The 27,072-nt window shown below is 43.3% G+C and overlaps 1 protein-coding gene across 4 annotated transcripts in view; it reads right to left on the bottom strand.

Annotated features, from left to right (window-relative positions):
• Positions 1 to 27,072, bottom strand: part of Sptbn1 (spectrin beta, non-erythrocytic 1) — a 162,586-nt gene that overhangs the window by 53,165 nt on the left and 82,349 nt on the right. For all 4 annotated transcript variants that reach the window (XM_036200976.1, XM_036200977.1, XM_036200978.1 and 1 more), the window contains 2 exons: positions 5,115 to 5,266; positions 1,785 to 1,958 (listed from right to left, as the gene is read on the bottom strand). In XM_036200976.1, the coding sequence (XP_036056869.1) occupies positions 1,785 to 1,958; positions 5,115 to 5,266 (326 nt within the window). The remainder of the gene's footprint in view (positions 1 to 1,784; positions 1,959 to 5,114; positions 5,267 to 27,072) is intronic.

Here is a 27,072-nt window from a genome sequence, read left to right as displayed (position 1 = left end):
GAACAGGTCTACATTTATATAAAGCAGATCAAAGTCTCACCTTGCAGACTATTTGCTCCAAATATCAGTAAGAACTGCCAGGGTCACCTCAGAATCCTCCAGAATTAGGTTTCCTATTCTACACAGGAAGCCAAAGAGATGACTGGTTGGTCACCTAAATGCTTCTCTAGCACTTAGTAAGATCATATATGTCCCTGCAGAGCCATCGTTCCAATGCAAGGTTTCTCATAGAAACCAGAAAAATATTTTGCTGAGGCACTATATGTATATTCCTGAAAACTGACAAAACTCTTAAGACAGAACCTGCTTAAATGCTCTGCTTCCATACTCTCTAAGTTCACAAACAATTTCAACATTAGACATAAAGCCTGATCTATGCATCAAGGTCAAACTTCTACCATGTACACTCAAAATTTTAGTTCTCAGATTAAGAGGCACCTATCAGCTACATGATTCTAGATAAATGCTCCCAACTATCTTCTGTGTTTTTTCCCCTGTAACTGAATTTTGGACAAGAGGCAGGAACACAAATAATGATTCAATACAATAAAGTCAGTGAAAGAAACTGCACAATGCCAGCTACCAGCACTGTAGGTCATGCACTAGTGCCAGCAGCCTAGCTTCTCAATTCAAGAGGAGAAAGTATTAGCAGGCTCATGTACAGAAAGGGCATGCCAACAGTCAGTGTTCCCTCAACTCAGTTCACTCTGAGAACTTTGAAAATGGCTGTGTATGGCAGCTCCCTGACATGGGACCTTACCCGCTGTCACGGGGCCACAGTCAGAATGCTCTTCCATTTTCCCATCAGCACAGGCCAAAGCAATAGATGACATTTTCAACAATAATTCGCTTAGCCTACTTAATTAGAATCCTGGAACTGGGCCCTGGGAACCTGAATTACTGAGATGCTTTTTCAATGGCAGCAGTGAAGGTGGATGACAAGCCCTCTGTAACTCCCCACAGAGACATCCAGAACACTGTTAAGCTGAAGCCTAATCTCAGAACGGCAACAGTGATGGAAAAAGCATTGATCACAGGACAGTCTCAGAGTTTGAACAGGACACAGTCATGCCAGAGACAGGAATGCTGGGATGAGGGGGGTGTGTTGGGAGAGGGACCTGACACCAGGGTAAGGAGTTTTTCCAGCACTTCAAACTGTAATTGAAGAGCCTGAACATGTGCCTAAACACAGGTGCTTCTCCCTAACACTGCATGCCTGGGTCATCCAAGGCAGCCTGAACTGAACGCATACAAACAAGTCTCAAGGCATGGGCATGAAATGACCTTGAGTGTCTTTTCACAAAAGGCTTCTCTATATAGAGGCACTTTATCACATCAATCACCACTTAGTCAAACACACATAAGGCTTTTGGCTCTCTCCTCCTGAAAACCGCTCTTTCACACCCAAAGGAAGACAAGGTGAAAATGGAGCCCCTAGCCTACATGGCCACAATTCAGTAAAGTCTAGACAGCCTAGAAGTGACAGCACCAGTCACACTGCTTGACCTTTGCAACTGAAAGCTGAATGGCAGAGGTCAGATGTTCAGAGGTACCAGGAAATTGTGGGCTGGGGTACACCCTAGGAGCCACATATCACTGAATCCTATCTGATAGGAAAGTCAAGTCTGTCAGAGACAGTGAAATGCAGAACAATGTAGCTCTGACAATCCTCCAGAGTGGCAGCAGCCTGGTCTCTCTTGGGGGGCCCTGTGGACAGGAAGCTCATGTGTAGGAAGTTTGGCTAAGTTCTTTAATCTGGCAGCCTCCTTAGCAAAGCTACTTACCTGGAAGCGCAGGATGATGGTCCAGATGAGTCCAAGGGTCAGCCGGTGGTTCCCATCCACAATGTCATGGGAACCCATGTTCTCAAGATGGACTCTCTGCTCCTTCAGGAACTGAAGGGCCTTGTCAACATTCTCCAGACAGTGGATGCGCATCCGTCCCTTCGTGGGTTTAGGCTAGAAACAGAGAACAGAGGTGGAGACAGTTCATCTAGCAGGCAGAGATGACTCCTGAGGACTACCCTGAATCACACGTGTTCAGCAGCAGGTGTGCTCTGCCGCCCAAACCCAAACTGAAATTTGTGTGCACTCATTTGGTCCAATTTCACAGAGTCTCAGTGATGAAAATGGGACATACCCTCAAATCAGGAGAATTTTGGAGTGGTAGTTTTATGAGGCTAGAGAAGGGAACAAGTAAAAAGGTATGAAAAAGAAAGAAGAAAGGAAAAGAGAGGGCAGATGAGCAGGGACAAGGTATCTAAATACCTTAAATGTCTGTTCATTTTACATTTATATATCAAAATGGAAAAGAAGCCATTGGAAGGGGAATATTTTAGAAACATCCCTGCCGTATTTACTATAAACATCTACTCTATCTTACACACACACACACACACACACACACACACACACACACACACACACTGTTACTGGGGGACCTTAGCAGTTAAGAGTACTTCTAGAGGACCCAGGTTTAATTCCCAGCATCCACATCCCATCACAATGGTCTACGACTCCAGCTCCATTTCTGGACTCTGTGGGCACTGTACAAATGTGGTGCGCAGACATATATGGAGGAGAAACATCCATACACATAAAGTAAAAATATATAAGCAGAATCTAAAATTAAAAAAAAATTAAGTTACTGGGACATTTACTTTATCACCTCAAGCTGGTGGTAAGGAATAAAGACTAAATCGCATAGTAACTGAGACAGGGCTGCAGACAGAGTGCAAATGTCTGTTACCCCAGGTTTTAGATTGAAGGTGCAGGAAACCAGCACAGATTGCATTGGTTGACTGCACAGTGAACTGGGACATTAACTAACACCAGAAGTGCTAACCATTGGAATCTGAATATGCAAGAATCCTTTGGGGGCACCATGAACTCTAACAGCCTCAGGAGCCAAGGACAGAATGTGGTTTGTGTCTCTTCCAGAAAGTTCCATACACCAAATAAGAGACCATGATCAAATAAATAAGAACTTTACCTCACTATACATGGTCTTCTTACTTTTGGAATGTGAGCAATTAAACTGTCTAATCTATAATCTAAGATGGCTGTTCGGAATGGACCATTAAAAAACCCAAAATCTCAATTGATTACCTGAGAGAATGAAGGTGGTGGGCATCTTCCATTCTTTATCTCTATTCTCCTAGGTTTCTGAGTCACTGAAAAAAGGGGTGTGTGTGTGTATGTGTGTGTGTCTCTGTGTGTGTGTCTGTGTGTGTATGTGTGTATGTGTGTGTGTCTCTGTGTGTGTGTATGTGTGTGTGTCTGTGTGTGTGTGTGTGTGTGTGTGTGTGTGTGTGGATGTGTGTATGGATGTGTGTGTATGTGCATGTGTGTGTGTGTGTGTGTGTGTGTGTGTGTGTGTGTGTGTGTGTTGCTAACAAAGTTGAGTATAGTGGTATACATTATAATCTCTGCTCTTGGGAACTTGAGTCAGGAAGATTGTTATGACCTCAAAGCCAGCCTGGGATATAATTGAAGACTCCATCTCATCAAAAAGAAAAGAAAAACAGGGCAAAAACTTACTGCTAACAGCAAATGGCAAAGTACAAAAATTATGCTTCGCTAGTTGCTATTTTGTTTTCCCTGCTTAGATAAAGTCAAGGGCCCGATCATGTATTATATAGACATTGTTATCATGGTCTTCTTGAGCTGTGGGTATGCAAAGGTAAACATTTTACTTCACACAGCCTAAAAGACTAGACTGTGACAGAACAAAATTAAATATGCAAACCATTCCCTATCTGTGAGACCTTTTATTATTTTTTCAAAGCTACCATCAAAGCATAAATAAACAATAAAAATTTACCTGGTTAAATGAAGAGGGGAAAGGTTTGACCGGAAAAAGAAAAGTCTGGTTATAAAGATTGTATTTCTGTAAGACACACATCACAGTCATTCTTGCCTAGGTTGTAAAACAAGTCTCACTGCAAAGAACACAATAAACGACTGTTCTGTTTACCTCCCAACATGGGACTACTGCCCCACAAAACTACCACCTTATTGTAGCCATCTGCACAGGGGCTTATGATCTAGTTTGACCTGTAAACTCTCAAAGAAAAATGAGGCAGTAACACCTGCACCTCTAGGAATGAAGAGCATGGACAGATGTAATAAAGATGAGAAGAGGCTTGACTGCCTTCTGTTCTTGACCGGAGGGGACAGAGAAAGAAATACCATCTTCAATGTTTAGAAAAGGAGTCTGTTCACAGACTCCTAAAAGAGGAATGTAAAACCCTAGTCTCTCACCAGCAGTCAGAGGTGTGGATTGATCTGCAAAAGATCCACTGTGGCTGTTGAGTTACAGGATGGAGATCAAGTTAAACACAAGGCTCTTCTGGCGGCCCCGCCAACCACTGGCATCACATTTTCCTGGTGATGTCAGTACAGATGTGGGGCTCTATCCCTGGGCGTCAGCTTGGCTCAGACAGACCACCACCTATGGAACTACGTGTGCTCTAGTGGAAACAGAGTAGACTCTTTCAAGACAAGACCTGCTGGGCCAGTCACAGGGAGTGGCTTAGACTTCTCTGGAGTAAGGTACATGCACAACCGTCACATTACTGGAGATGCAATTTTCACTGCAGACTAACAATCTCCTTGGCCAGAAGAAAAGGGTGAATTTACCACATGCTCTGTTCTCAAGGAGATGACACAATGTCAGCATGTACCGTCACCCCCAAAACAAACGGACAGCAGGAAAGAACACGAAAACTGCCAGAGGACACTGGATTCAACTCCTGCCACCTTGAGATGCCAGCTCAGACTTTCCAAAGAATCATCAGTAAGACATAAATTTAGAATTCCTCCTATGATCTCATGTAAGCAGCAGATTCATCTCAGAGCCAGCATCCAAGACTGGCCTTTCCATTGCTAACACTCTGCCTTAATTGGGCCATCAGCTAGGATCTTCCCTACAGAGGAGGCAGGCATCTCAAAAACAAAGCTACATTATTACAGTTCAATTACATCGCCCAGAATCAATGTGCTTACCTCACTTATCAAGATTCTGTCCAGAAAAAATTTTAATTGCAGAATTTACCAAGAGACAAGTCCATACTTGTTTCTTCAAAAAATGTTTTCACACTTAATGGTGCTTACCAGCCTTTCTCCGGAGAGGACTTCCAGGAGCTTAATGAGCATCCGTCCATCTCGAAGGTCGGTGTACAGGTCTGTGATTCGGCAGGACACTCGGGCAAGGTGAGAGTTGACCCACTTGGTAAAGGTCTTCTTCTGTACGGCTTCACGCTCATCTGTAAGCAGAGGAGAACTCACTTTACCACCAACCCAGTAGGGGCAACAGCAGGTGTAAACCAGCAAAGCCCAACTGCCCACATAGCAAGAAGGCATCAACAAAACTTACCTCAAATGAAACCTCCACTTAGCTCTGCTTTCTTGGAATGTTGGGACTTGGACAACCCTTGCACAAGTCAACTCCCAGGCTTGCAGCCAGCAGCATATAGCAGATGACGGTATGGGCCTCAATCAATTTGACTACAGAGCTTCTGGTGACATACTCATCTCCTACTCCCCCCAAAGGGTGAGTGTAGTAGAAAGTACTACACAATCCATGAAAGGGCATGAGGCACAGAAACTTGGGAGACAGCAGGAAACTGCTTCCCTTGGTACAAACTGAGATAACACCTGACAAGGTAAATCTACTCATGACGGTGAATCAAGGCCATGGGTCTTCAGTGATTCAGGGTCCACATGTATTGTGGACAACAGAGGAAACAGGTAAACAGGATAAAGTATAACGATAACTGTCCAGGCAATCAACAGGAAGGTACGTTCAGGGCACCGTGTTACAACAATATACTGAGATTGCCTTCGGGGTCTTCTACAAATTAAGAATACAATGCACATCTCCAAACTTTTAACTACTCACTGAAGAGGAACCTGCTGGTACACACTTCAGAATACAGTCACTGAAAATTCAAGTCATTTGGAAAACATTAGTTTTTTAAGCCTCAGTGATCCAGGTTTTGTCCAACTCAAATCTTAACACCCTAAACACTGACTCCTAGAACTGGCCCTTTGGGTCATCCACAAATAGGCATTCCCAGTACAAACTCTCCATAATGATGTTTACAACTGCTGAATTGAAAAAAGACCACCAGGTAGTATGTAAAACTCATTCTTAGTGATAGAGTACATGGTCAGTGGGTACTGGGTTCCTAGGTTGGCTAGAGGACAGCAAACAGTTCCATATCTGGAAAGCTGTGCTGACGCTTCCATTCACCTACCATAGTGAGGCAATGAGGCACAGACAATGTTGGACAAGCTTCTACTGTTGTACTCAAAGCCAAGTACCTGGGCCTCCTGCTGTGATTAGCAGGTCCTTGAAGTCCAGCCTTTCCTTGAGGAACCGCCCATCCACTCAGAAAGAGGGCCCTTCTTCAGGGACAAGGACTAACCAGAAACCAAGGGCCAGAAGGGTGGTACTGGGGGAAGTATGAAAAGGCAGCTAAGGGCATTCTGCAGCCTGCAAAAGGAGCTATGCTGGTAACACCATGACAGGTCAAGAGCACATGCAGTATTAATCTCACAATCATCATGATGGATGGTAACTTTACCATCACAGTGGCGAGGGTCGCTTTTGTTGTTGATGGTTAAGGTTTGGCTGTTTTGAAAGAGTAGTCAAAAGCAGAGTACAGAGACACATCAAATTAGGAATATTTCATAGACTGTACCCAGGGGACCAATAATTCCGGATTCAGATATATTTAGGTCTAACTAATTTCTTTAAAAAAATTATAGTTTCTTGCCTGGCAGATGTAGGAGGATCTCTGTGAATTCAAGGCCAGCTTGGTCTATAGAGTTCCAGGACAGCTGAAGTGACACAGAGAAACTGTCTTGAAAAACCAAAATAAGTAAATAAAATTATGGTTTCTTGCATATGCTACAAAAAACTGGAAAATGTCTTTAATAGGGCCCCTGATGGATATACCAGACTATTAATGAAGGATTTGGGGTTCAAAGTCACTACTACACCCAATCTATCAAGAGAATAAGATCAATATGAAACCTGCTTAGATTAAAATATTTCTCAATAAACAAATGCAGTTATGTCCCACAGCCTACCACTGTCCTTTTGAGTGACTCTCACATTAAAGAAACACTGGTGACTTCTTTCAGGTTCAGAAGTAGTAGGAGTCCTGCCCCAGAGTTACAGCTTAACCCCACCCCCATCATCCCATGAAGAGACAGAGGTCAATGGTGGGAACAGTGAAAACGCCCAAATTTGTGTAAGGAGGTTTCCCAGAGCTGCAGTGTGCCTCAGAAGCTCTAGAAAAGGAGGAGAAAGAAAAGGAAGAGAAATTGAAAAGTAAAAGGAATGAGAACTTTTGTTCTCCTTCCTGTATGTGCCTTTCCCCCAGTTTCAGAGACTCAGAACTCCACAGGTTGCCACCACCACACTGAAAAAGGCATAAGGATTCTGCTCAAGGATATGAACAACACCCTAGGACTGCGGAAGGGCAGAGACACAAAGTCAGGCCAGCTGATGTGTCATCCTATAATGGAGCGTGTGCAGTACAACACACACCTCTGAAGCAGCAGCAAGGAGGGGAGGTTCTACCCAGTGGTCCAGTTGAGGATGAGGAAACTGTCCCTGGAGACCCAATCCTTTGTTCCACCCTTCCTGGGAAGGCAAATGACATCATGCCTGTACTCCCCCTTCTCCACCCCAAAGCGGCTAGAGGAGATAGGCCAGGCGCCTGCAGAGGACCAGAAGGCCCTTGGCACAGACAAAGAAGACAATCCAGAGGATTTCCAAGCTCAAGCTGCTGTAGCTGGCCAAGCTATGGGAGGAAGCAGTGGGGACAGAACAGGGAACAGGGCCAACTTTCAGTCTCAGGAACATGAGGTGACTGCAGGGAGAAGGGCTCTTTAAGCCACACTGACCTGGTTATTTAGACAAGTGGTGTATAATGGTCTGGGGGACACTGGGCAATGCCTAAAGACTTTTCTTTATAGTGGTGACTGAAGGATAGGTACTAACAGCATCTAAAGTACAGAGGCCAGGGACACTGCTAAACACCCTGTACACAGGACAGCCTCTACCCAACAACAACAACAACAAAAACCATTCAGCCCAAAATGCTGATCATGCCAGGGCTGAGAAATACCAGTTTAAAGGTTTTGGGCTTTTTATCAATTATAGCTAGCTGGAACTAGAGTGTATCAGACTACACTAGCTAGAGAGGAACGCCTGAATTTAGAGTTTTGTTCATTCACCTTTCTGCCTACATCAAAGCCTTTTTGAGTCTAACAGTTTGTACAGACTCCATGGTAGCAGAAAGTGCTTGCCTTCAGGCATACTCATTCCACAAAGAGCATGCTGCAAAGCAGAAAAGCAGTAGGAGCTCTTGTGTGGGTCAATGATTACGGGCATTTGGTTTCCCCTGACATTTCCACCCTTGAAGGGCATTGTATGGCTGTTACCAAATCCAATCATACACATACATCCTAAGGACTCACCTAAAGGCTGCCTGGTATCAAACAGGATGGTGAAGTACTCAGAGGCATCCAGACTATTATAACTGCTCATTAGATTAGTTCCTGCTACACTCTCCATCAAAGATGCATTCTCAATTCAAATCATTTCAGAAATTTACCAGAGCTGAACAATCCTTTAGAAGCCATCTAAATCAACTTTCCTTCTTGAATGAAAGAATCTTTTCTTCAACACTTGGGTTGTTATTTAAAAATTCTAAGCTGGGCTTTTTGGTATAAGCAGGGGATCTACACAGGGCTATCCTAGACCATTGGAAGTGAAACCCTGACTCAAAATACAATATAGAAAGAGGGCTGGTGCAGTTCAGTGGTACAGCGCTTGCCTAGCATGTGCAGTGTCCATGGTCCAATCACCAGTATACTCTAAACTAAAAAGATAAATGAGTAAAATCCTAACAGGGTTTATACATGTGTGGCAGGAGGTTATACGACAGATTATAGAAGATAATGTCTCATTTCTAATTTTTCATATAGCTCATGGCACTTACTTATTAGCATTTAATATAGCCCAGCCCATTCCTGAGTATCTACAGTTGTCACAACTATATCATGAGGTAGGAACTGACCCTGGGAGCAGGCTGGCTCCAGAGCCAGGCCACTCAATGACTGGGAAACAGCATCTCATGTACAACAAACACTGGGGGGTGAGGGGGCTAAAGGACAACACATTTCCATTACACGTGAGTCAGAATTACCATCACTTTACCATCCTAACCCAAGTCTTCTGAATGTGCTTCCTCCCTGAAGAAGTCTCTGATATTGGGATGATGTTTCCACCACAGCTTGTTCCACCTTCAAAGCTAGAAAGCAGGTTTTCCTCCCAGATTTAAACACTCCTTGGTATCACCTTCCACGACGACTATCCTTTCAACAGCTAGCACATCCAGAAACAGTGATGGGAGAAACTAAGTCAAGTGCAAAAAAAGAACCAGCAGTCCTGCACTGATGGAGCATGGTGATGCAGTCACGTGGTAAAGCAGAGCTGGAACAAGGCCCAAACCCAGTTCATAAGCCTCTCATAAGTACACATTTCAGCGAAAGTATCCCTGAAGCACTGAGAAACTAGAAACTCAAAGTAGCTGTGGATGTGAAGACCTAGGCAGGTAGCTGCGAGTATGAAGACCCAGGTAGGTAGCTCTGAGTGTAAAGACCCAGGCAAGTAGGCTGTTAGCTCTATAGACTCTGGTCAGTAAGAAGTACCAAGCAGGGGCTGGAGAGATGGCTCAGCGGTTAAGAGCACTGGCTGTTCTTCCAGAGGTCCTGAGTTCAAGTCCCAGCACCCACATGGAGGCTCACAACTGTCTTTTAACTCCTGTTTCAGGATATTCCTGACACCTTCTTCTAGCCTCCATGGGCACTTCACATACACGGTGCAGACATACATTCAGGCAAAACACCCAGACACATAAAATAATAAAATAAAACTTTAAAATTAATATAGGGATAGAAAAATGGCTCAGAAGATAAATGTACCTGCTGCTAAGCCCAAAGTCCTGAGTTCAAGCCCCAAGGACAAGAATTGGTTTATATAAGTTGTCTTATGACCTCCACACATATGCTTTGGTATCCACACAGTCACCTGCAAGTACACATACATATATGCACATGGCTCAACAGTTAAGAACCAGGGTTTGGTTCCCAGCACCCACATGGCAGCTCAGAACAATCTGTAACTCCAGTTCTTAGGGATCCAATACCCTTTCTGACCTCCTTGGACAATAGGCATGCATATTATGTACATAAATACATACTTGCAGGCAAAATACTCATACACATAAAATATAAAGCAAAACAAAAAATTAACAAGATTCAAATGAGGCCAACTGTTGTAAGACTAAAAATTTTAATGATTTATCTATTAAAGCAAAACCCTTGAGTTTTCTCCCCCTTTTTAAGGAAGGAGAGAGATTCTAATGAAATACTAGGATGTGAGGGAGATCCTATATGTCCTACCTTGAAAAAACAAAACATTTCCCAGGAGCACCATGTACAATGACATAGCAGGAAACCAGAAACAAGCAACTGGTCCTAGTGATAACAGCGCCAACTGTTATGAGGCAACAAGAGGAAGGAAACCCAACTCCTGGCTGAAGGCCTCCCTGAACCAGTCTGGGGCCTTTTGTTGGCCAGCATATAAATAGAACTTGAGTTGGAAATTTTTCCTAACAGCCTCTTTTGATGAACAAAACACCCATAAACATCTATTATAAATGCACATGCAGGACTAGGGATGTATCTCAGAGGCAGTACACTTGCTAGGCATTCATAAGGCCCTAGAATAAATCCTCAGTATCACCACAAATCAAAAAAGGCACATGTAGCAGACATGCAAATCTGCAGGCTATAAAATCAGCTGTGAACTGTTTAACCTGCACCTGCACTCTGCATTGGATGGACAGCCCCATGTACAGAGACGGTCTTCTAAGCAGCGCAGCCTGGATTCTGGCATGGCAGAGCGACTCCAAGGACACACCTGCAGTGATGAACGCAGAAAGCAGGCTAAACCCCTGTATGCCCTCTCTAGTCCTACTTCAAAGTGAACCCCTGAATACATAATCTACAAGAAGCCATGACTGTGGAGTGAGCTGAGGTTATGGCCAGAGCTTCCTCTGAAAATAAGTGGGCAAATAAATGGAATCATTTCTTTGAAAGTGAGATCTAAGAGCCAATGTGAATTAACAACAGTGTACAGAGCCCAAACCAGAAATAGGTAAAAGGTCTGCACTTACACACACAGGACTCCATGCAAAATGTTCACAAAGTATTCACTGGAAATGGTACCCTTCAAAACTGCTTCAATGCAGAGGAAACCATATCATGAACCTAGTAATCCACTATTCTCCATCTTCACAAAATATAGCAGGGGAAGCGGCCTGGAACTGCTGTCAGAGAGAAACAGGAAGGTGGACAAATGGAGCCCACACCTGTTTCTGTGCACCAGTGGAGGCTGTGTTAGGGTCTTCCATAGCCTTAGGTTAGGGTTTAGCATAATCCATTAACTACATGAGGAAACTGAGACACACTGTTTTTGGTGACTCAGCAGAAAATATACTGCCAGCAAAGACACAGCTGAGCTAAAACTCACTTATACTGGAACCCCAAAGAGCCTCAAAGCCCTGCTCACATCCCACACTGTTGAAGGAAAACAGATACCGATCAGCTTGCTAAAACAAGAGAAAAGGGGGGAAAACTGTCCATCTCCAGTCAGTTTCTTGATGGTTTTAAAGATCAAATCCGTGGAAGGGAGGGACAAGGGAAAAAAACAAGACTAAGAGGTTGGCTCAGTCAGTCCTCAGTTCACTATCTAGCACCTACGTAAAAAAAAAACTGAGTCTGGTAGCATGTCCTTGTAATCCTAGTGCTGGGGAGGCAGAAACAGGCTGACCCTGGGTCTTGCTGGCCAACCAGTTTAGCTTAATTAGTAAGTCCCAGGACAAATCAAAGCTCTTATCTCAAAAAACAAGGTGAATGGCACCCAAGAACTGACACCTGAGGTTGTCCTCTGGTGTCCACATTCAATGTACACATGTGTTGTACCTACATACATATTTAAAAGAACAAACTATAAGTGAAAATCTTAACATAGCAAGCTAACATAGGTATCAGTAAACTTTAGTCTAAGTGTCAGTAAACTTCAGGCTATGGCCTATTTTTGTATAACCTGGAAGGAGCTAGAACCCCCACCCTCACTGCAGAAGACATTGGATGAGGGCTTTGTTACACAGTAGGCAGACACTCTACCACTCAGTTCTCCCCTTTGCTTTTTGAGAAAGAGCCTTACTTAATTACCTAAACTGGCCTCACAGTCATTATGTAGCCCAGGCAAGCCGTGAACTTATTGACCCTCCTGCTGCAGCCAGTCTCCTAAGGAGCTGGGAACACAGGTCTACACCAATGGAACATATTTATCTTTGCATTTTGAAAAGAATGTTCAAAGAAGAGGGTGACGCACTACAAAAACCCTTTGTGGCACACAATAGTCACGTTGTCCTTTATAGTGAAAGTCTCTCATTTTAGGTTTAAAACACTTTTATATTATTAGTAGTACCACAATCTGTCAAAGCTCACTTTCAAGTCATCCTCAATTTAGCAAGTAAAATTGAGTGCTGGTTATAAACAAGGTGTCATACCAGGTACCACTTCACACCTCTCTGTTAAGCCAGCTGATTCTCCAGAGTGACACACATTTTTAAGTGCCCACAGGCAGAAGATGAACTTGGGAACCATTCCCCACCCATCTGGCTACGCTATGTGTCAGAACCTACACATTAAGGGGGATAGAAACAGCTGGATGCTCAAGGCTGGATTTCCTAACTAGTTGCATTCTCTCTGAAGGGCATTCATGTTCCATTACCTCTCCTTCCTCAACACTCCCTGGAAGGGGAGTGAAGCGGATTCAAGGTAAACAGAAGGTAACATGTAACAGCTATAAATATTAGGAAAAAGTTTCAACGTACACAAACATCAGATCCTTGGTTATTAAATTATATGCCAGAATGCTATTACTGACATAGACCAGTACCAACTATCATAACAGGCACAACAAAGATAAAACACAAAAGTAGCTTAATATCAGCACATGAAGCTAGGTGTAAGTGAGTGGGTTGTTTGTGGTCATTTCTCTAAGTAATAATGCTTTCTAAGAAGCAATGAAGGGTCTGTGAGATGGTTCAGCAGGTAAGGGCATTTGCTGCCAACTCTGATGATCTGAGTTTGACCCCTGGAACCTACCTTAAGAACCAATTCCTGAGCCTTGCAGTGGTGGCACAAGACTTTAATCCCAGCACTCGGGAGACAGAGGCAGGAGGATCTCTGTGAGTTTGAGGCTAGCCTCCTGGTCTACAAAGCAAGTTCCGGGACAGGCTCCACAAAACCCTGCCTTGAAAAAAAGAACCAATTCTTCCAAGCTGTGTTTTGACCTCTGGCATGTACACACACACACACACACACACACACACACACACACACACACACACGTTTTTTAAAAAATGCCAAAAACTCTCTAAACCAGCCTATCATGTGACACACAAATACACTGGTAAAATTAGGATTCTCTACAGCTAGAGCTGGTGATGTAGCTCACTGGATACAGTGCTTGCCAACCACACTTGAAGCCATAGACTTGCGTCTCAGTACCACACAAACAGGGTATGAAGGTACCTACCTAAGATCACAAATTCAAGGTCATCTTTGGCTACATGGGAGGTTCAAAGTCAGCCTGGCAACATACTGAGCATGAAGCCAGCTTGAGTTATCATAGAGTGAGACTGTCTTGAAGAAACCAAAAACAAATGAACATAACAAACTTAAAAATGGTCTCTGTCTCAATGAACATTTCAAATTAGTCATCCAAATCCCATCTGGCCAGCGACCACGGCCTACTGTAGAAACCATCAGGGTTGAAAGGACATTGGTCTATTTCAATTTCAATGTCAAAATCCAAAATGCAATTATAACAGGGACTTCATGTGTGTTTGGGGAAAAGGGGATGAGGATTGTCTACTACACTGGGATTTCACAAGTAACTAATGACTATGGAAAGATTAAAGAATAAAATGTAAAATAATGATGAGATACATTCTGATGTAACATAATTTAAAATAATATACTAGTGTATCAAGTCAAAATTTTGCTTCTCAGATTATTTTTCATTTAGGAAGTAATTTCCTGAACCACAAGCTCTAACCCAATTTATAACTCTGTATTTAGCTAACCAACTCTCCACTGCCTAGAGTTTATGAAGATCATAACTCTGTATTTAGCTAACCAACTCTCCACTGCCTAGAGTTTATGAAGATCATAACTCTGTATTTAGCTAACCAACTCCCCACTGCCTAGAGTTTATGACGATCAACAGTTAGCCACAAAAGCCTCTCATTTTGATTTCACACTAGGGTTAATCAGCCAATGGATGTATTGGTTACTTTTCTGTTGCCTGACCAAAAGAAAGTTTATTTTTGCTCATGGCTCTAAGGGAGAGTCTAAAATGGTGTTGAAGGAATAGCAGCAGAGAGCTGGACAGGAAGTTGAGAGATCACATCTCAACTACACCCAGGAAGCAGAGGGAATTTCAAGTGAAGCGATGCTAAAAACTCAAAGCCTATCCTCAGTGACTACTTCCTCTACCTCTTGAAGGTTCTAAGACAGACCCCACCAACTAGTGCCACCAACCAGGGACCAAGAGCTCAACTATGTGAGCCCATGGAGGACATTCTCATCCAAACTACCACGAGCAACTACTTATTGAGGAAACAGTATGAAACACTGGGAAGGGCATTTAAAGATATTTAAGAGTTCTTTCCCAGAATGGTGGGATAGTTCAGCAGGTAGAGTCACTTGCTGCCAAGGCTAACAATCTGAGTTTGATACCCAAAACCCACACTATGGGAAGCTGAAGACCAATTCCTGTGAGCTGTCCTTTGACCTCCACAAGCTTGCCACGGCATGTCCATGCCTACACACATACATAAACGAACAAAATACATTTCTTAAAACATCTAGAGAGTTCTTTCCCTAAAAACTAAGCAGTGATGTTCAATTCCTTAAGAATCCAGAGCACTAGTCAGTTCACACTGTCAACTACTGTTAGTCACTTTCAGAGACTGGAGACAGAAGTTATCACAGCTCAGCATCAAACACCAAAACCTGCCTCCTAATTATCTTTTCTTCAACCTCACCCCTATCAGAAATGGGAACAAAAGTTCTTTCCAAGCCAAACACTACAGTTCTGGCTGGCAGATCCACAAGTATACAATGTATACAGCCTTGTTTTAAAGGAGGAGGAAATGACCTAATTCAACCACCTATTATATCTGTGAGATGGCAGGACAGTTAATAGTTTCTGTAAGTGGGTGTTCTATTTTAATTCAAACCAAAATTTCATCCCTAAGAACATAGCCAAACTTTTAAACCTACTTCTATAAAAGATGTTGCATAAGACACAAACAAGCCTATACTGAATCGACCTTTAAACTAACTACTGATCTATCCAAATTTAATTTGCTAATGATAAAGCTTTGAACAGAAATAAAGACAGAAATTAGCTTTTCTGTTTTCTCTGTTGTAGACATTTACGTCTGTTATTAAACATCAATGCAAATCTGTCCTCATCAACATTCCCCTCCATTCATTCCACCCCATGCAAGGTGTGGGTGCTGTGGGATGTTCTATATGTCAAAAGTGTTGCTCTGATTGGTTATTAAATAACACACTGATTGGCCAGTAGCCAGGCAGAAAGTATAGGCAAGACAAGCAGAGAAGAGAATTCTGGGAAGTAGAAGGCTGAGGAAGAGAGACACTGTCAGCCGCCGCCATGACAAGTGAGATGTAAGGTACCTGTAAGCCACCAGCCATGTGGCAACTTATAGACTAATAGAAATGGGTTAATTTAAGATATAAGAACTAGATAACAAGAAGCCTGCTGTGGCCATACAGTTTGTAAGCAATGTAAGTCTCTGTGTGTTTACTCTGTTGGGTCTGAGTGGCTGCAGGACTGGCGGGTGAGAGAGATTTGTCCTGACTGTGGGCCAGGCAGGACTGGAGAAAAGCTCCAGCTACATGTGGGGACCTAGCTGTTTGAAGTCCTGCCAGTATGGAGGTGGGGTGACAGGGTAAACCAGCCTCCTTACAGAGAAGTGCTAGTTACCTCTTCTCTACCAATTTGTTCTTCAGTGGCATTTCACTGCTTAATACATACCTAAGCCATTTCTCCTCAACAGCCACTATGAAGATAATGATCTACAATCAGTGTGGGAAGGGCTGGAGGCTCAAACACATTCTATAAGCATTACAGATGCCACTTACATGAAAATTAAACTATAACCCTACTCCTTACACATGAAAGATGATGAATTCTGTCACTTTAGTGAATACATGGAGCAACTGGCATACTTGTGTGTGGCTGGTAGAAGGATAAAATATGTACCTCCTCACCTATAGACATCCACTCTAAAAAAACTTATGTCAGAACAAAGATACATAGGATGATACATACAGATTTTTAAAGTATTTATACCTAAGAACAGAGAAAGCAAAAGAAAGGACTAGAAACAAAGGTCAAATAAAATTAAAATATGGCAGAGTCACAAAAGGCATGTACACATTAAAAATGTGGAAACCCAAGAAGGCAACTGTACATTAATGAATGTAGGGAGTCTACATAACATAAATAAAAGCATACACAGTGTACTGTATAATGAATGTTTAAATGTAAGTTATGCATATAAAGGTACAGAAGTATGTTTTCTAAACTCTTAGTCATAATTATCTCAAAGGAGCACAAGCAAAGATGGAGTCATTTCCTTCCATCTGCAGATGTCTGTATTACTGGCTAACTTCTTGTTTTAAAAGAAGTACATACTAATTTTGAAAACCATTTCCATTTGAGTGAGAAATACTGTACCATTGTTACCAGACAGAAATCAGATTTGCCAAAGGGCCAAGACCCATGACAGCAAGACTTTAAAAAGAAAAGAAAAGAAAAATACATTTGCTGGCATAAGCCTTTGGGCCCAGTGCTCGAGAGGCAGAGGCAGGTGGACCTCTGTGAGTTCAGGGCCAGCCTGGGCTACCAAGCGAGTTCCAGGAAAGGCACAAAGCTACACAGAGAAACCCTGTCTCAAAAAACCAAAAAAAAAAAAAAAAAAAAAAAAAAAAAAAAAAAAGCTGGTTTTGCAACTTTCTGCCATCATGTACTTTAAACAAACATGAAATAATAAACTACTGCATCTGTTTTTTTTCAAGGCATTACCAATATAGGATGAAGTGTCTAAGCCAACCGAGATTACAAAGAACCAAACTCCCAGATGGGTTTCCCCTTTACCATGGCTTTCAGAGCCACCCTGCTCTTGGCCCTTATCATTTCAGTGACCGCCATCCCCACCCCAACATGAAATCACAAAGCAGCATATCTGCATTCAGGTAAGACACAGGGAAGGTTCTTCAATAGGATCTAGAGGCAAGCAGTGATTAATTTATAATTGCTTGAGACAATCAGCAGCAGCAATAACAACAACAACAAAATGTTTACTTGAGCGCCTTTTTACCTTGAGGCTGTTCCTATGGACAAATGCTCAGGATTCATGAAGTTCAATGACACCAGCAGCCACTGATAATCAGCTTGTGAAGAGGAAGCAGTAATAAAAGGGGAAGGACTCTTTACTCAGGCCTGGGACAGATGTTCTTTAACTGAGGGCTGTCCCTGAGCCACAAAGTGGTCACAGGGCAAATTAAAGGTTAAAAACCAGACAAACACATACAAAAATCAAGCAAGCAACCACAACTCCCCAAAGCAAGGAAACCAAAGCATGAAAGCTCTGCAAGCTTGGCTTGCCAGTCTAGAAGAAACCAATTACCACTAAGGCCACCTAGTCCCAGCCAAGACTCCCTGGAAAGCAACAAAAGACGCTCATGTCTGGACAAGCAGGACAGCCAACAGGGTCAGTGTCAACATAAACCTCTATGCAGCCAGTGTCTCTCCACAGTACTAACTATGTTGAAGGGCTAATGAGGAAGAGAAGCAGTTACAGCTAGAAAATTTCCCATTCAGACAAAAAGACAAAAACAAAAACCAGTAACAGCAAAAACCACAGTGGTTGAGCCAGCAATGGTGGTGATGTTTGTAATCCCAGCTGCTAGGGAGGCTGAGGTAACGGAACACCAAGATCAGTTGTGCCTGGGCTTCAACAAAGTCAGCATGCCTTAGTGGCAGAATTCTTGCTTGGCATGTACAGTACACACACACACACACACACACACACACACACACACACACACACAGGGTGGGGGGGGCAACATATGCACCCTTCCACACATACACAAATAAGCAGCTGCGCAACACCACTGATCTCAAATCCCAAGGTTTGAGCTTAAAATGGTTTTCCCAGTCACGAGGATCAATGTGCTCCTCTGTGGTAGGTGGAGCATACAACTGCAACCTAACTGCCAACATGGGCAAGAAGCCTCTGAATGTTGCTGGTTTGCACCAAGTTTCAAATACTGTTTAGTTCTACATGTAGTTAGTTCTACCTTTAATCTCCAGCACTTGGCATGCCAGCAAGAAAAGAAATTTTACAAAACAAAGGCACCCTGAGTAACCTTCAAGAGGAGTTTTTCTTCAGGGAAAAACAGCTTCCCAAATCAGCCACCACTTATGACAATCCAGGTTTCCCTCTAACCACAGTGGAGGCTTCCTTCCCCAGGGGGTCCAAGGCTAACAGAAGCAGCCCAGAAACCCTTCCCCTCGGGCTTCAACGTGAATGATTAAAAGAAGGAGATTAATTATTTACACAACAAAGGCATGCAGGCTGGTCCTGACACAAAAAGAGCAGTCCTCAGATGCTGCTTCTGCCCTAGAGGAGAAAGGAAGGGCGTTTAGAACAGAGGTTAGGTCTTAGAGCTGTTTCTAAGCGCAGTACAGCTCTAGTCACACTGCACTTTCTAAAAAGCTTGAGAAGCACTAGATTCATTTCAGTCAAATGCACAGCTAAAATCAGGCACCAAGTTCTCACCAGTTCCCTCAGACCAACCTTACATAAACCCAAGGTCAGGAGTTTGAGACTCACAAAGGCTCTTTTCAGAAGCAGCTCTGCCTGACAACTGATGCTGCTCTCCTGTGCCGTGCCCCATGCAGCCATGAACTTCAGCTACATGAACACACTGCGATGCTGAACGTACTACTACAGAGGGAAGCCTTGCTCCTTGGGTACTCAGGCCTGACTACGGGTCACATCCAGACTCAATCTGAAGAAAATACAGGATCTACCCACACACCATTTCCTCCCTCTGAATGACACACCTACACAGACGACAAATGTAAATTGTTCTAACTCACTTTGACCATGTACTTGCTCCTTCTACATTTTAAATACACTGCAGCTTTTTTGTTTGTTTGTTTTTGATTTTCGAGACGGGGTTTCTCTGTGTAGCTTTGTGCTTTTCCTGGAACTCACTTTGTAGACCAGGCTGGCCTTGAACTCACAGAGGTCCGCCTCTGCCTCTTGAGTGATGGGATTAAAGGCGTGTGCCACCAACACCTGGCACACTGCAGCTTTAAAGTAAAGGGAAGATCCCATGGCCTATATAAACCCACAACCAACTTTATGCTTGTGGGAGAACAAAGGAGGAAACAGAATACACATGTTCACACAAAAAGGTTTCTCCGAAGACAGTTCTTAAGGAAAAAGTGCATCAGCAGTATCTCAGTATCTTTCAGACCTTACCAAGAAAGAGCCACATTTCCTCTAAGACAGAGAACAGGGCCCATCAATTTTATGATGAGTCTGGTGATTCTGGACTGAGCATAATTATCGCACACACACAGAAAAAGTTACCACCAGGAGAAAATGGCTCAGATCAAATTAAATCATAAATATGAATAAAAACCTTGCTTCTCTGGTGCCAGATTTACAACATAATGACTAGCTAGCAAAACCAAGTTTGTGGTTTTAAGATCTTAACAAGCATGGATAAACCTCTCTAAAAACTGTTGTTACATTGACTGGGGAAATTTAAAAAGTGGCCTAAAAAATGTAAATGGCAGCTGAAAATCTTCACTTATGCTAGGAGGCAGCCAAACCCAAAATAGGGTTCACCTATTTCATTCACATGTAGACAGCAGGCTACCAAGTGCCCAGTTGGGCCTAAACTTAACAACGAATGGCCGAGCAGGTGAAATGTGGTGGTGGCGGTGGTGGCGGTGGTGGTGGCAGCGGTGGCGGTGGTGGTGGCAGCGGCGGCGGCGGCGGCGGCGGCAGCAAATGCCTTTAATCGCAGTACTCAGGAGGCAGGAGCAGGTGGATCTCCCGTGAATCAGAGGCCAGCCTGGTCTACAGAGTAAATTCCAGGACAGCCAGGGCTACACAGAGAAACCCTGACTCAAAAACACCAAACAAACAAAGAAGTCTGGAAGCAGATTGTCTGGGAAGCAGCAATTCTGGCTACACTTTACTAGCGGAGCATTTCTGGCCAACAATCTCCTTTGTGCCTCACTCTATTCATCTTCATGATGGCGATAACACCTCCCTAGGAATTGTTAAGGAACACAGGAAACAAAGCTGCAAAACCTCAGAACTGTACCTGCACAAGGTGGTATCTCTCCACAAGTCTGGTTTGGCTGCCTTGGGGACACTAACCTCTCCGGGTTTACCAGCCTGAGCTGAGGCTCTCCTTGCACCCGTTCCAGTGTACCTTCCCATTTTCCCTCCCGGGGCTTCCCAGCCCATTATTTCCCTGCAGGACTGACTCTGTGGCCTCAGAACAGAAAACCCAAACTGTTTAGATTTGGGTGGTTGTGTTGTTCTGGGGTGGCAGTGATGCCTTTTCTTTTTTCATTTTTTTTTTTTTTTTGTTGTTGTTTTTGTTTTTGTTTTGGTAAAGCAGTGGGCATCTATCAGAGCCTTGGGGGAGCATTTGGACGAATCAAAGTGCCCATGTATAGCTGTGCATTTATTTATAGAAGCCTTTAGATTTGTGTCAGGAAACCTACAGCCCTTGCTAACCTGAAAGAAAACTGAAATACCAGCCACTTGCCAATGTTGGCTGCTAACCAGCAGATTCTCTGCGCTGGTGCTGGCATTAACTTATAGCCAGCTAGCAAAATGGAGGCAAAAATTTCAAATAATATGCATGAATAATTGAAAGAAAGAAAATCAATCCTATCCTAGGCAAGCTCCCCCACTACATTAGTTTTTCTGACACCCTTTGTTCATAACTGTACCTCACGCACCTATCATCACATAAGCCTGTCCCGTTTTTGATAATTCTTCCAAAATTACTCTTTTACATCTCATAACCCAGGAGGCAATATAGCTTGCACATCCTGAAACATTTGTCGTTTCTACCTAGTCTTCTCTTTTAGAATGTAATTTCAGATAATGACTGTCCTCTATACATTTGTGTTTCCTGTACATGTATACCTGTAACAGGTTTGCTCATCATGGTGTCCATTCTCTTCTTGTACATTATGCTGTTCCAACAGCCTGTCTACAATGGGCAACAACTAGAGCACATTATAAGCAACTGGCTTTGGAGCTTTATCAATAAGGTTTCAAAAGATGTTTTAGAAATCACAACTAAGTCATCCAAACAGCAGGACAATGAAATGCTAAGCAGGGCCAACAGCCTTCTTCTGGGGCCTACATACACCCCAACACCAACACTCTGGCTTTGCTCGAGCCGGGACAAGGCAGTATCAGAAAAAGGAAGACCCGGGAGACACAGGGATTAAGCAGAGACCTTGCCCCTAACTCTGCTGTCATAACTAAATTGTACTAAATGTGGGCACTATTACCCAGTATCCACCCACGCATGTTTGTCTTACACTACAGGCTAATTTTTATTTTAGGAGAAAGCAAGAAAAACAAGGCACTCTGTTGGAATACAGCTTCCTTAATATATGTAAACAAATCTTCCTGTCCTTGGCTTCAGATGATTGTTGACGGATTCAAATTGAGTCCCTGAACAAGATATACCCTGAAATGGAGTGACAGCAGTCTGGCTATCACTGAGTCACTGCAGACATTTCACCCAAGAGCTCAAATCCAAAGCCCTCACATTGCTCCCAGTGAGTCTATAAATCTGTCTCTATGTTCAGAAGGATCCTGACTCACAAAATCTCAGTGTCACCTAAAATGAGGCTAGCTACATACTCCATCCTCCAAATACCTTGCTTGCCTCCATGGAGACTATTATTCACATGTGAGAATGTCAGTGATGCCCTCCCTTCAAGGTATACAGAGGCATTACTTCCTGCTCTTACAATGTCAATGATAGGCAAATTAGCCAACTGCACTGTTTTTATGGAGGGATTTAGTCATCAGCAACAACAGCTTTATAAAAATAGGCTTTTAGAGCCAGGGAGTTTAGCTCAGTCAATACACCACTTGCTTTGAAAGCTTAGACCTGTTCAATCCCTAGAACGTATGTTAAAAACAACAACAAAGCAAATAAGCAAACAACTCAGGTAGTGTATGCTTATGATCCCAGCACTGGGGGAGGGTTGACTTTGGTGGTTGCTGACCAGCCAACCCAGCCTAATTAATAAGAACCTGGCCAGTGAGACCTTGTCTCAAAAAACAAATTAGGCCCAGCACAGTGATACATGGCTTTAATCCCAGCACTTAGGAGGCAGAGGCAGTGGGTCTCTGTGAGCTCGAGGCCAGCCTGGTCTACAGAGTGAGTTTCAGGACAGCCAGGACTACAGAGAGAGCCTATCTCAAAACAAACAACATAAAGCTGAGCAGGTCAGGGTGGCTTGTGCCTGTTACCCTAGCACTTGAGACACTGAGGCAGGAGAATGAATGACTGGGCTATTATATAACAAGAGCCCATGTCAGGGGGGAAAAACAACAAAATTTAAAAATACCACATGATAGACTCCTGAGGAATGACTTCTGTCCTCTACATGCACACATATGTATACACATGTGTACCTACATATATTGAACACTTACACACACACACACACACACACACACACACACAGAGAGAGAGAGAGAGAGAGAGAGAGAGAGAGAGAGAGAGAGAAAATAGGCTTTTAGTTCAAAGAAACGTTAAAAAAAAAAAAAAGCTTTGTCTTGCTATAGTTTCACCTACTGCTACTTACCTATTTGTTTTATTACTTGCCAGGTATTTCTTTTCTCTAGAAACATTTCACCTTACTACAAGTCTCAGGTTTCTCAATCCACAGGACAGAGATGATACTACTTACCTCATAGGGTGTCTGAAAGGGTAAATGTGTGTGTATATACCTGGCTTATACCCCAGCTCATGTCGGAAAGCACCCCACACCTTTTTCTTCAAGGCACATTCAATGAAGCAGCAGCAGCTTGTGGTTTAACTTTGATACCACAGATGTAGAATGCGGTGGCAAGGGTGTAGCTTCCAATTCCAAACCGGATGGCACTAGTCATGCTTCTCATAGTATCACTGGTTTACCATGTGGCCAGTTTGAGTATGATCCATCTTAAAGGGTGGGTAATTCAAGCAGCAGCTTGACAGCAGCTGGTGACTTTCTGACCCTGGGCCAGAAGAGCTGACCTCCAGAGGAAAGGGCAGAAACCATGTCTTATACTACCACTCAATGAGTTCCACAGCCTGGCTGGGGGAGGGGGGGGGGAAAGAGACAGAGAAAGACAGAGACAGAGAAACAGAGAAACAGAGAGAGAGACAGACAGAGAGACAGACAGAGAAACAGAGACAGAGAGAACTGTAGGAAGTGCTGCTAGACAACTTCCAAATGGTGGCCACACCCAGCCACACCTAGGTCCTCTCAAGAAGAGAAGTATCTCAGAAAGGAGTGTGTGGAGTCATGGTTTAAAGCTACTGCGGCGTTGTGAACAGCCAGGTGTGGATGCCAGCTCTACCACTAAGCAGTTACATGACAGTGGGCAAGTTACTTCATTCCTCCACTGAGCTTCCTCATATGTAAACAGATAAGTTCTGTTCTTATCTCCAGAATTCTTCAGCATCAAGGTGAAAGAAAAATGCACACAGTAAATCACAAGGACGCCAGGTGTGATGGCACTGGGGAGCTGAGGCAGGAGGACCATGAGTTCCCAACCACTGCAGGCAACAAAGCAATACCCATCAACAAACCAACATGAACAAACTGAATGTGTCTGGTGCATAAAGCATTCAGCCAGCGTTAGCTGCTGCCAACAGAACACTGCCTTTTCCACCCGCAGACACTTGAGCAATCAAGTAAACACAGAAACAGACCTGGCATTTGTCTTCCCCACATAAAAATGTCTTGTATTTAATTATGGATGCGTCTCTTTCACAGAGGGTCCACACAAAATGAATGTAGCTGATTCTCACAGCAACCTAGGTGAGCCGTCCTCCACTCTGCAAGTGTGTAGAGCCCACCTTCCCTATTGAATGAGCACCTACTCAAAATCAAGGGAACTCCTATCTTGTTCTTTGCTTGTTGGTGAGCTTCTTGAAGGTGGAAACTGTATCCCTGTGAGTCCAACTGCTTAGTGGAGCTGTAGATAGAAGCCCTTCTATAAGCAGAATATTAAACAGAGGTTGAATTATGCAAAAAAGTCATTATTTTAATAACCAGGGCTCCAAGAGTAGTAGTGGTTATTTTTTTTTTTTTTATGCAAGGAATCTAGACAAGTTACACTGCAAATTCCTACTAGAAGAGAAAAAATTTAAGATCACACATCCACTTCTGAAGTACCAAGACACCTGTCTCTTACTTCCTCAGACCCTGAATAGACATCAGGGCTGCTCCTTATCATAAAGAAAGGAGCTGGATCAATGCCTTAATTCAGGAGTTCACAGGAGAACAAGGGAAGAAAGGTCCTGTGACAACAGAAGGTGGGTTCCCATGGGACTGGGGTGTGTATCTGTGTGTGTGTAAGGGCTAAATGAAGCTTACATTATCTCCTTCAGCCTCTATTCCACCTGGGACTTAAGCAAAGAAGACCACAACTCTAGACTCCCATCCTCAATTTTACCCTATCTCCCCAAGAAAGGTTGAATGAATTTACCACCTCAATAAAGACTACACTATTCGCTGGGCGGTGGTGGCACACGCCTTTAATCCCAGCACTCGGGAGGCAGAGAGAGGTGGACCTCTGTGAGTTCGAGGCCAGCCTGGGCTACAGAGTGAGTTCCAGGAAAGGTGCAAAGCTACACAGAGAAACCCTGTCTCGAAAAAAAAAGACTACAGTATTATGCATGGTTCTGTGACCAAGAAGCCCCAGTCAGATAGGCCATACTCTGGCCCACTGATAAATGACTTTTTAAAATGGTTTCCTGTGTTTCAAATGAAAAACAATATACTTTTGAAATCATCTATTTGCAGAGGAAAACACATGACTATTAAAAAAAATGGAGTGAGGACTGGGAACCACTAAGAACTAGAGAACAGTTCAGGACAATTTTTTAAATTTTGTGCACAAGGTAAGTGTGCACATTAACGTGTTATTTACATTTCTGAGGCCCTGTGTCTGTTTGATCAGAGTGAGTCACCTGCCTGGCTTCCACACAAGTATTACTCATGCTGCAGGCCCTGGAGCAAAGGCACACATGCAGTGTAAAAAGCTGGGTTTGCTTTACAGTAACATAACACAAACGTGAATGGCTGCCACACCTGGAAAATGGATCCAGTGTCACAGGATACACTGTTGAACACTTGTTGCCATGAAGCTAGATTATAAACTTTTTATATAACTTTATTAAAAGTGCATTGGTGTGAGGGTGTCGGATCCCCAGAAACTGGAGTCACAAACAGTTGTCAGCTGCCACATGAGTACTTGGAATTGAACCTGGGTCCTCTGCAAGAGCAGCCAGTGCTCTTCACTGCTGAGCCATCTCTCCAGCCCCCAGATTATAAATTTTTTAATCATTATACTCAACAAAAGGAAAGAATCCATGGGAGACATCTAATGCCTAACTCTAGCCAATCATTTCTACCTATCCAAATTTTTATATTTGTATTTAGGGACTTTCTACACAGCAACATTAAGAAAATTCCACAGCACATTGCAGTTCTTAAAAATACATTTACAGGCAATACCTAAACAGAGCTTTAAGGGCAGAGATTCACTAGGATCATATTAGCTTTTGTTTAATTGAAAAAGCAAATAAGCTTAACCCAGACCTTCCTAAGGTTCTACTTTGATTACATCACAGACAAAATCATTATACTAAATGATTCATTTTTTCATTCAACAATTTTTGAAGTCGCTGTTGGTGCCACCTGTCTTCTTAGGGGAGGTGAGGCAACCAGGAGGAAAACCAGATTACTTTAAAAAGAACTTCCTATGTATATAACTCCACATTCCATTGTGCTCGCTAGTTTTGCATTGACTTTACACAAGCTAGAGTAATGTGGGAAGAGAGAACCTCAATGTCCCCACCAGACTGGCCTTGTGGGAATTGCCACTCCTGATCTGGAGGTCCTGGGTACTGTAAGAAAGCAGAATGAGCAAGCCACGGGGAGGCAAGCCAGTTGAGCCATGGCTTCTATTTCAATTCCTGCCTCTGGGTCCCTGCCCTGATTTCCTTGATGATGCACTGTGATTTGGAACTGGAAGCTGAAATAAACCCTGTCCTCCACCAAGATGATTTTGGTCAGGGAGGGTGTTGTATCACAGCAATAGAAACTCTAAGACAGCCCCTTTATTCATGAAACACATGCCAAGGACAAGAAAGGAATAGCTTTCTAGTGCTCCTCACAGGAGTACAAGAGCGTCCCTCCTCACCTCACTTTTCTCCAGGGAGTTCACACATCTTTACCTAAACAAAATAACCAATATCCCCAGAACTAAGGGAGAGTCCCTACATGTGGAAGGTTTATGTTCTGGCAGACCAGGGTGAAGTTACAATACATTCAATTTAATCTCTACAGGCATCCCAAGAGCTATTCTTTCAAGATGAGAAAAATGAGGATAAGGGAAATCACGAATGAAGCAGGGATCGAATGTTGGCTTTAGTGAATCCACAATCTGCTTGTACTTTTTAGCTTCCTCCTGCTTCTGAAGAGATAAACCCTGTGCAGTCATGCCCACCATACCACTAAGACCAGGGT

The sequence above is a fragment of the Onychomys torridus genome, chromosome 10, assembly GCF_903995425.1.
Source record: "Onychomys torridus chromosome 10, mOncTor1.1, whole genome shotgun sequence".
Classification (NCBI taxonomy): Eukaryota; Metazoa; Chordata; class Mammalia; order Rodentia; family Cricetidae; genus Onychomys; species Onychomys torridus.
The sequence above is the reverse complement of the archived record's forward strand: the minus strand, read 5'-3'. Positions and strand labels throughout refer to the sequence as shown.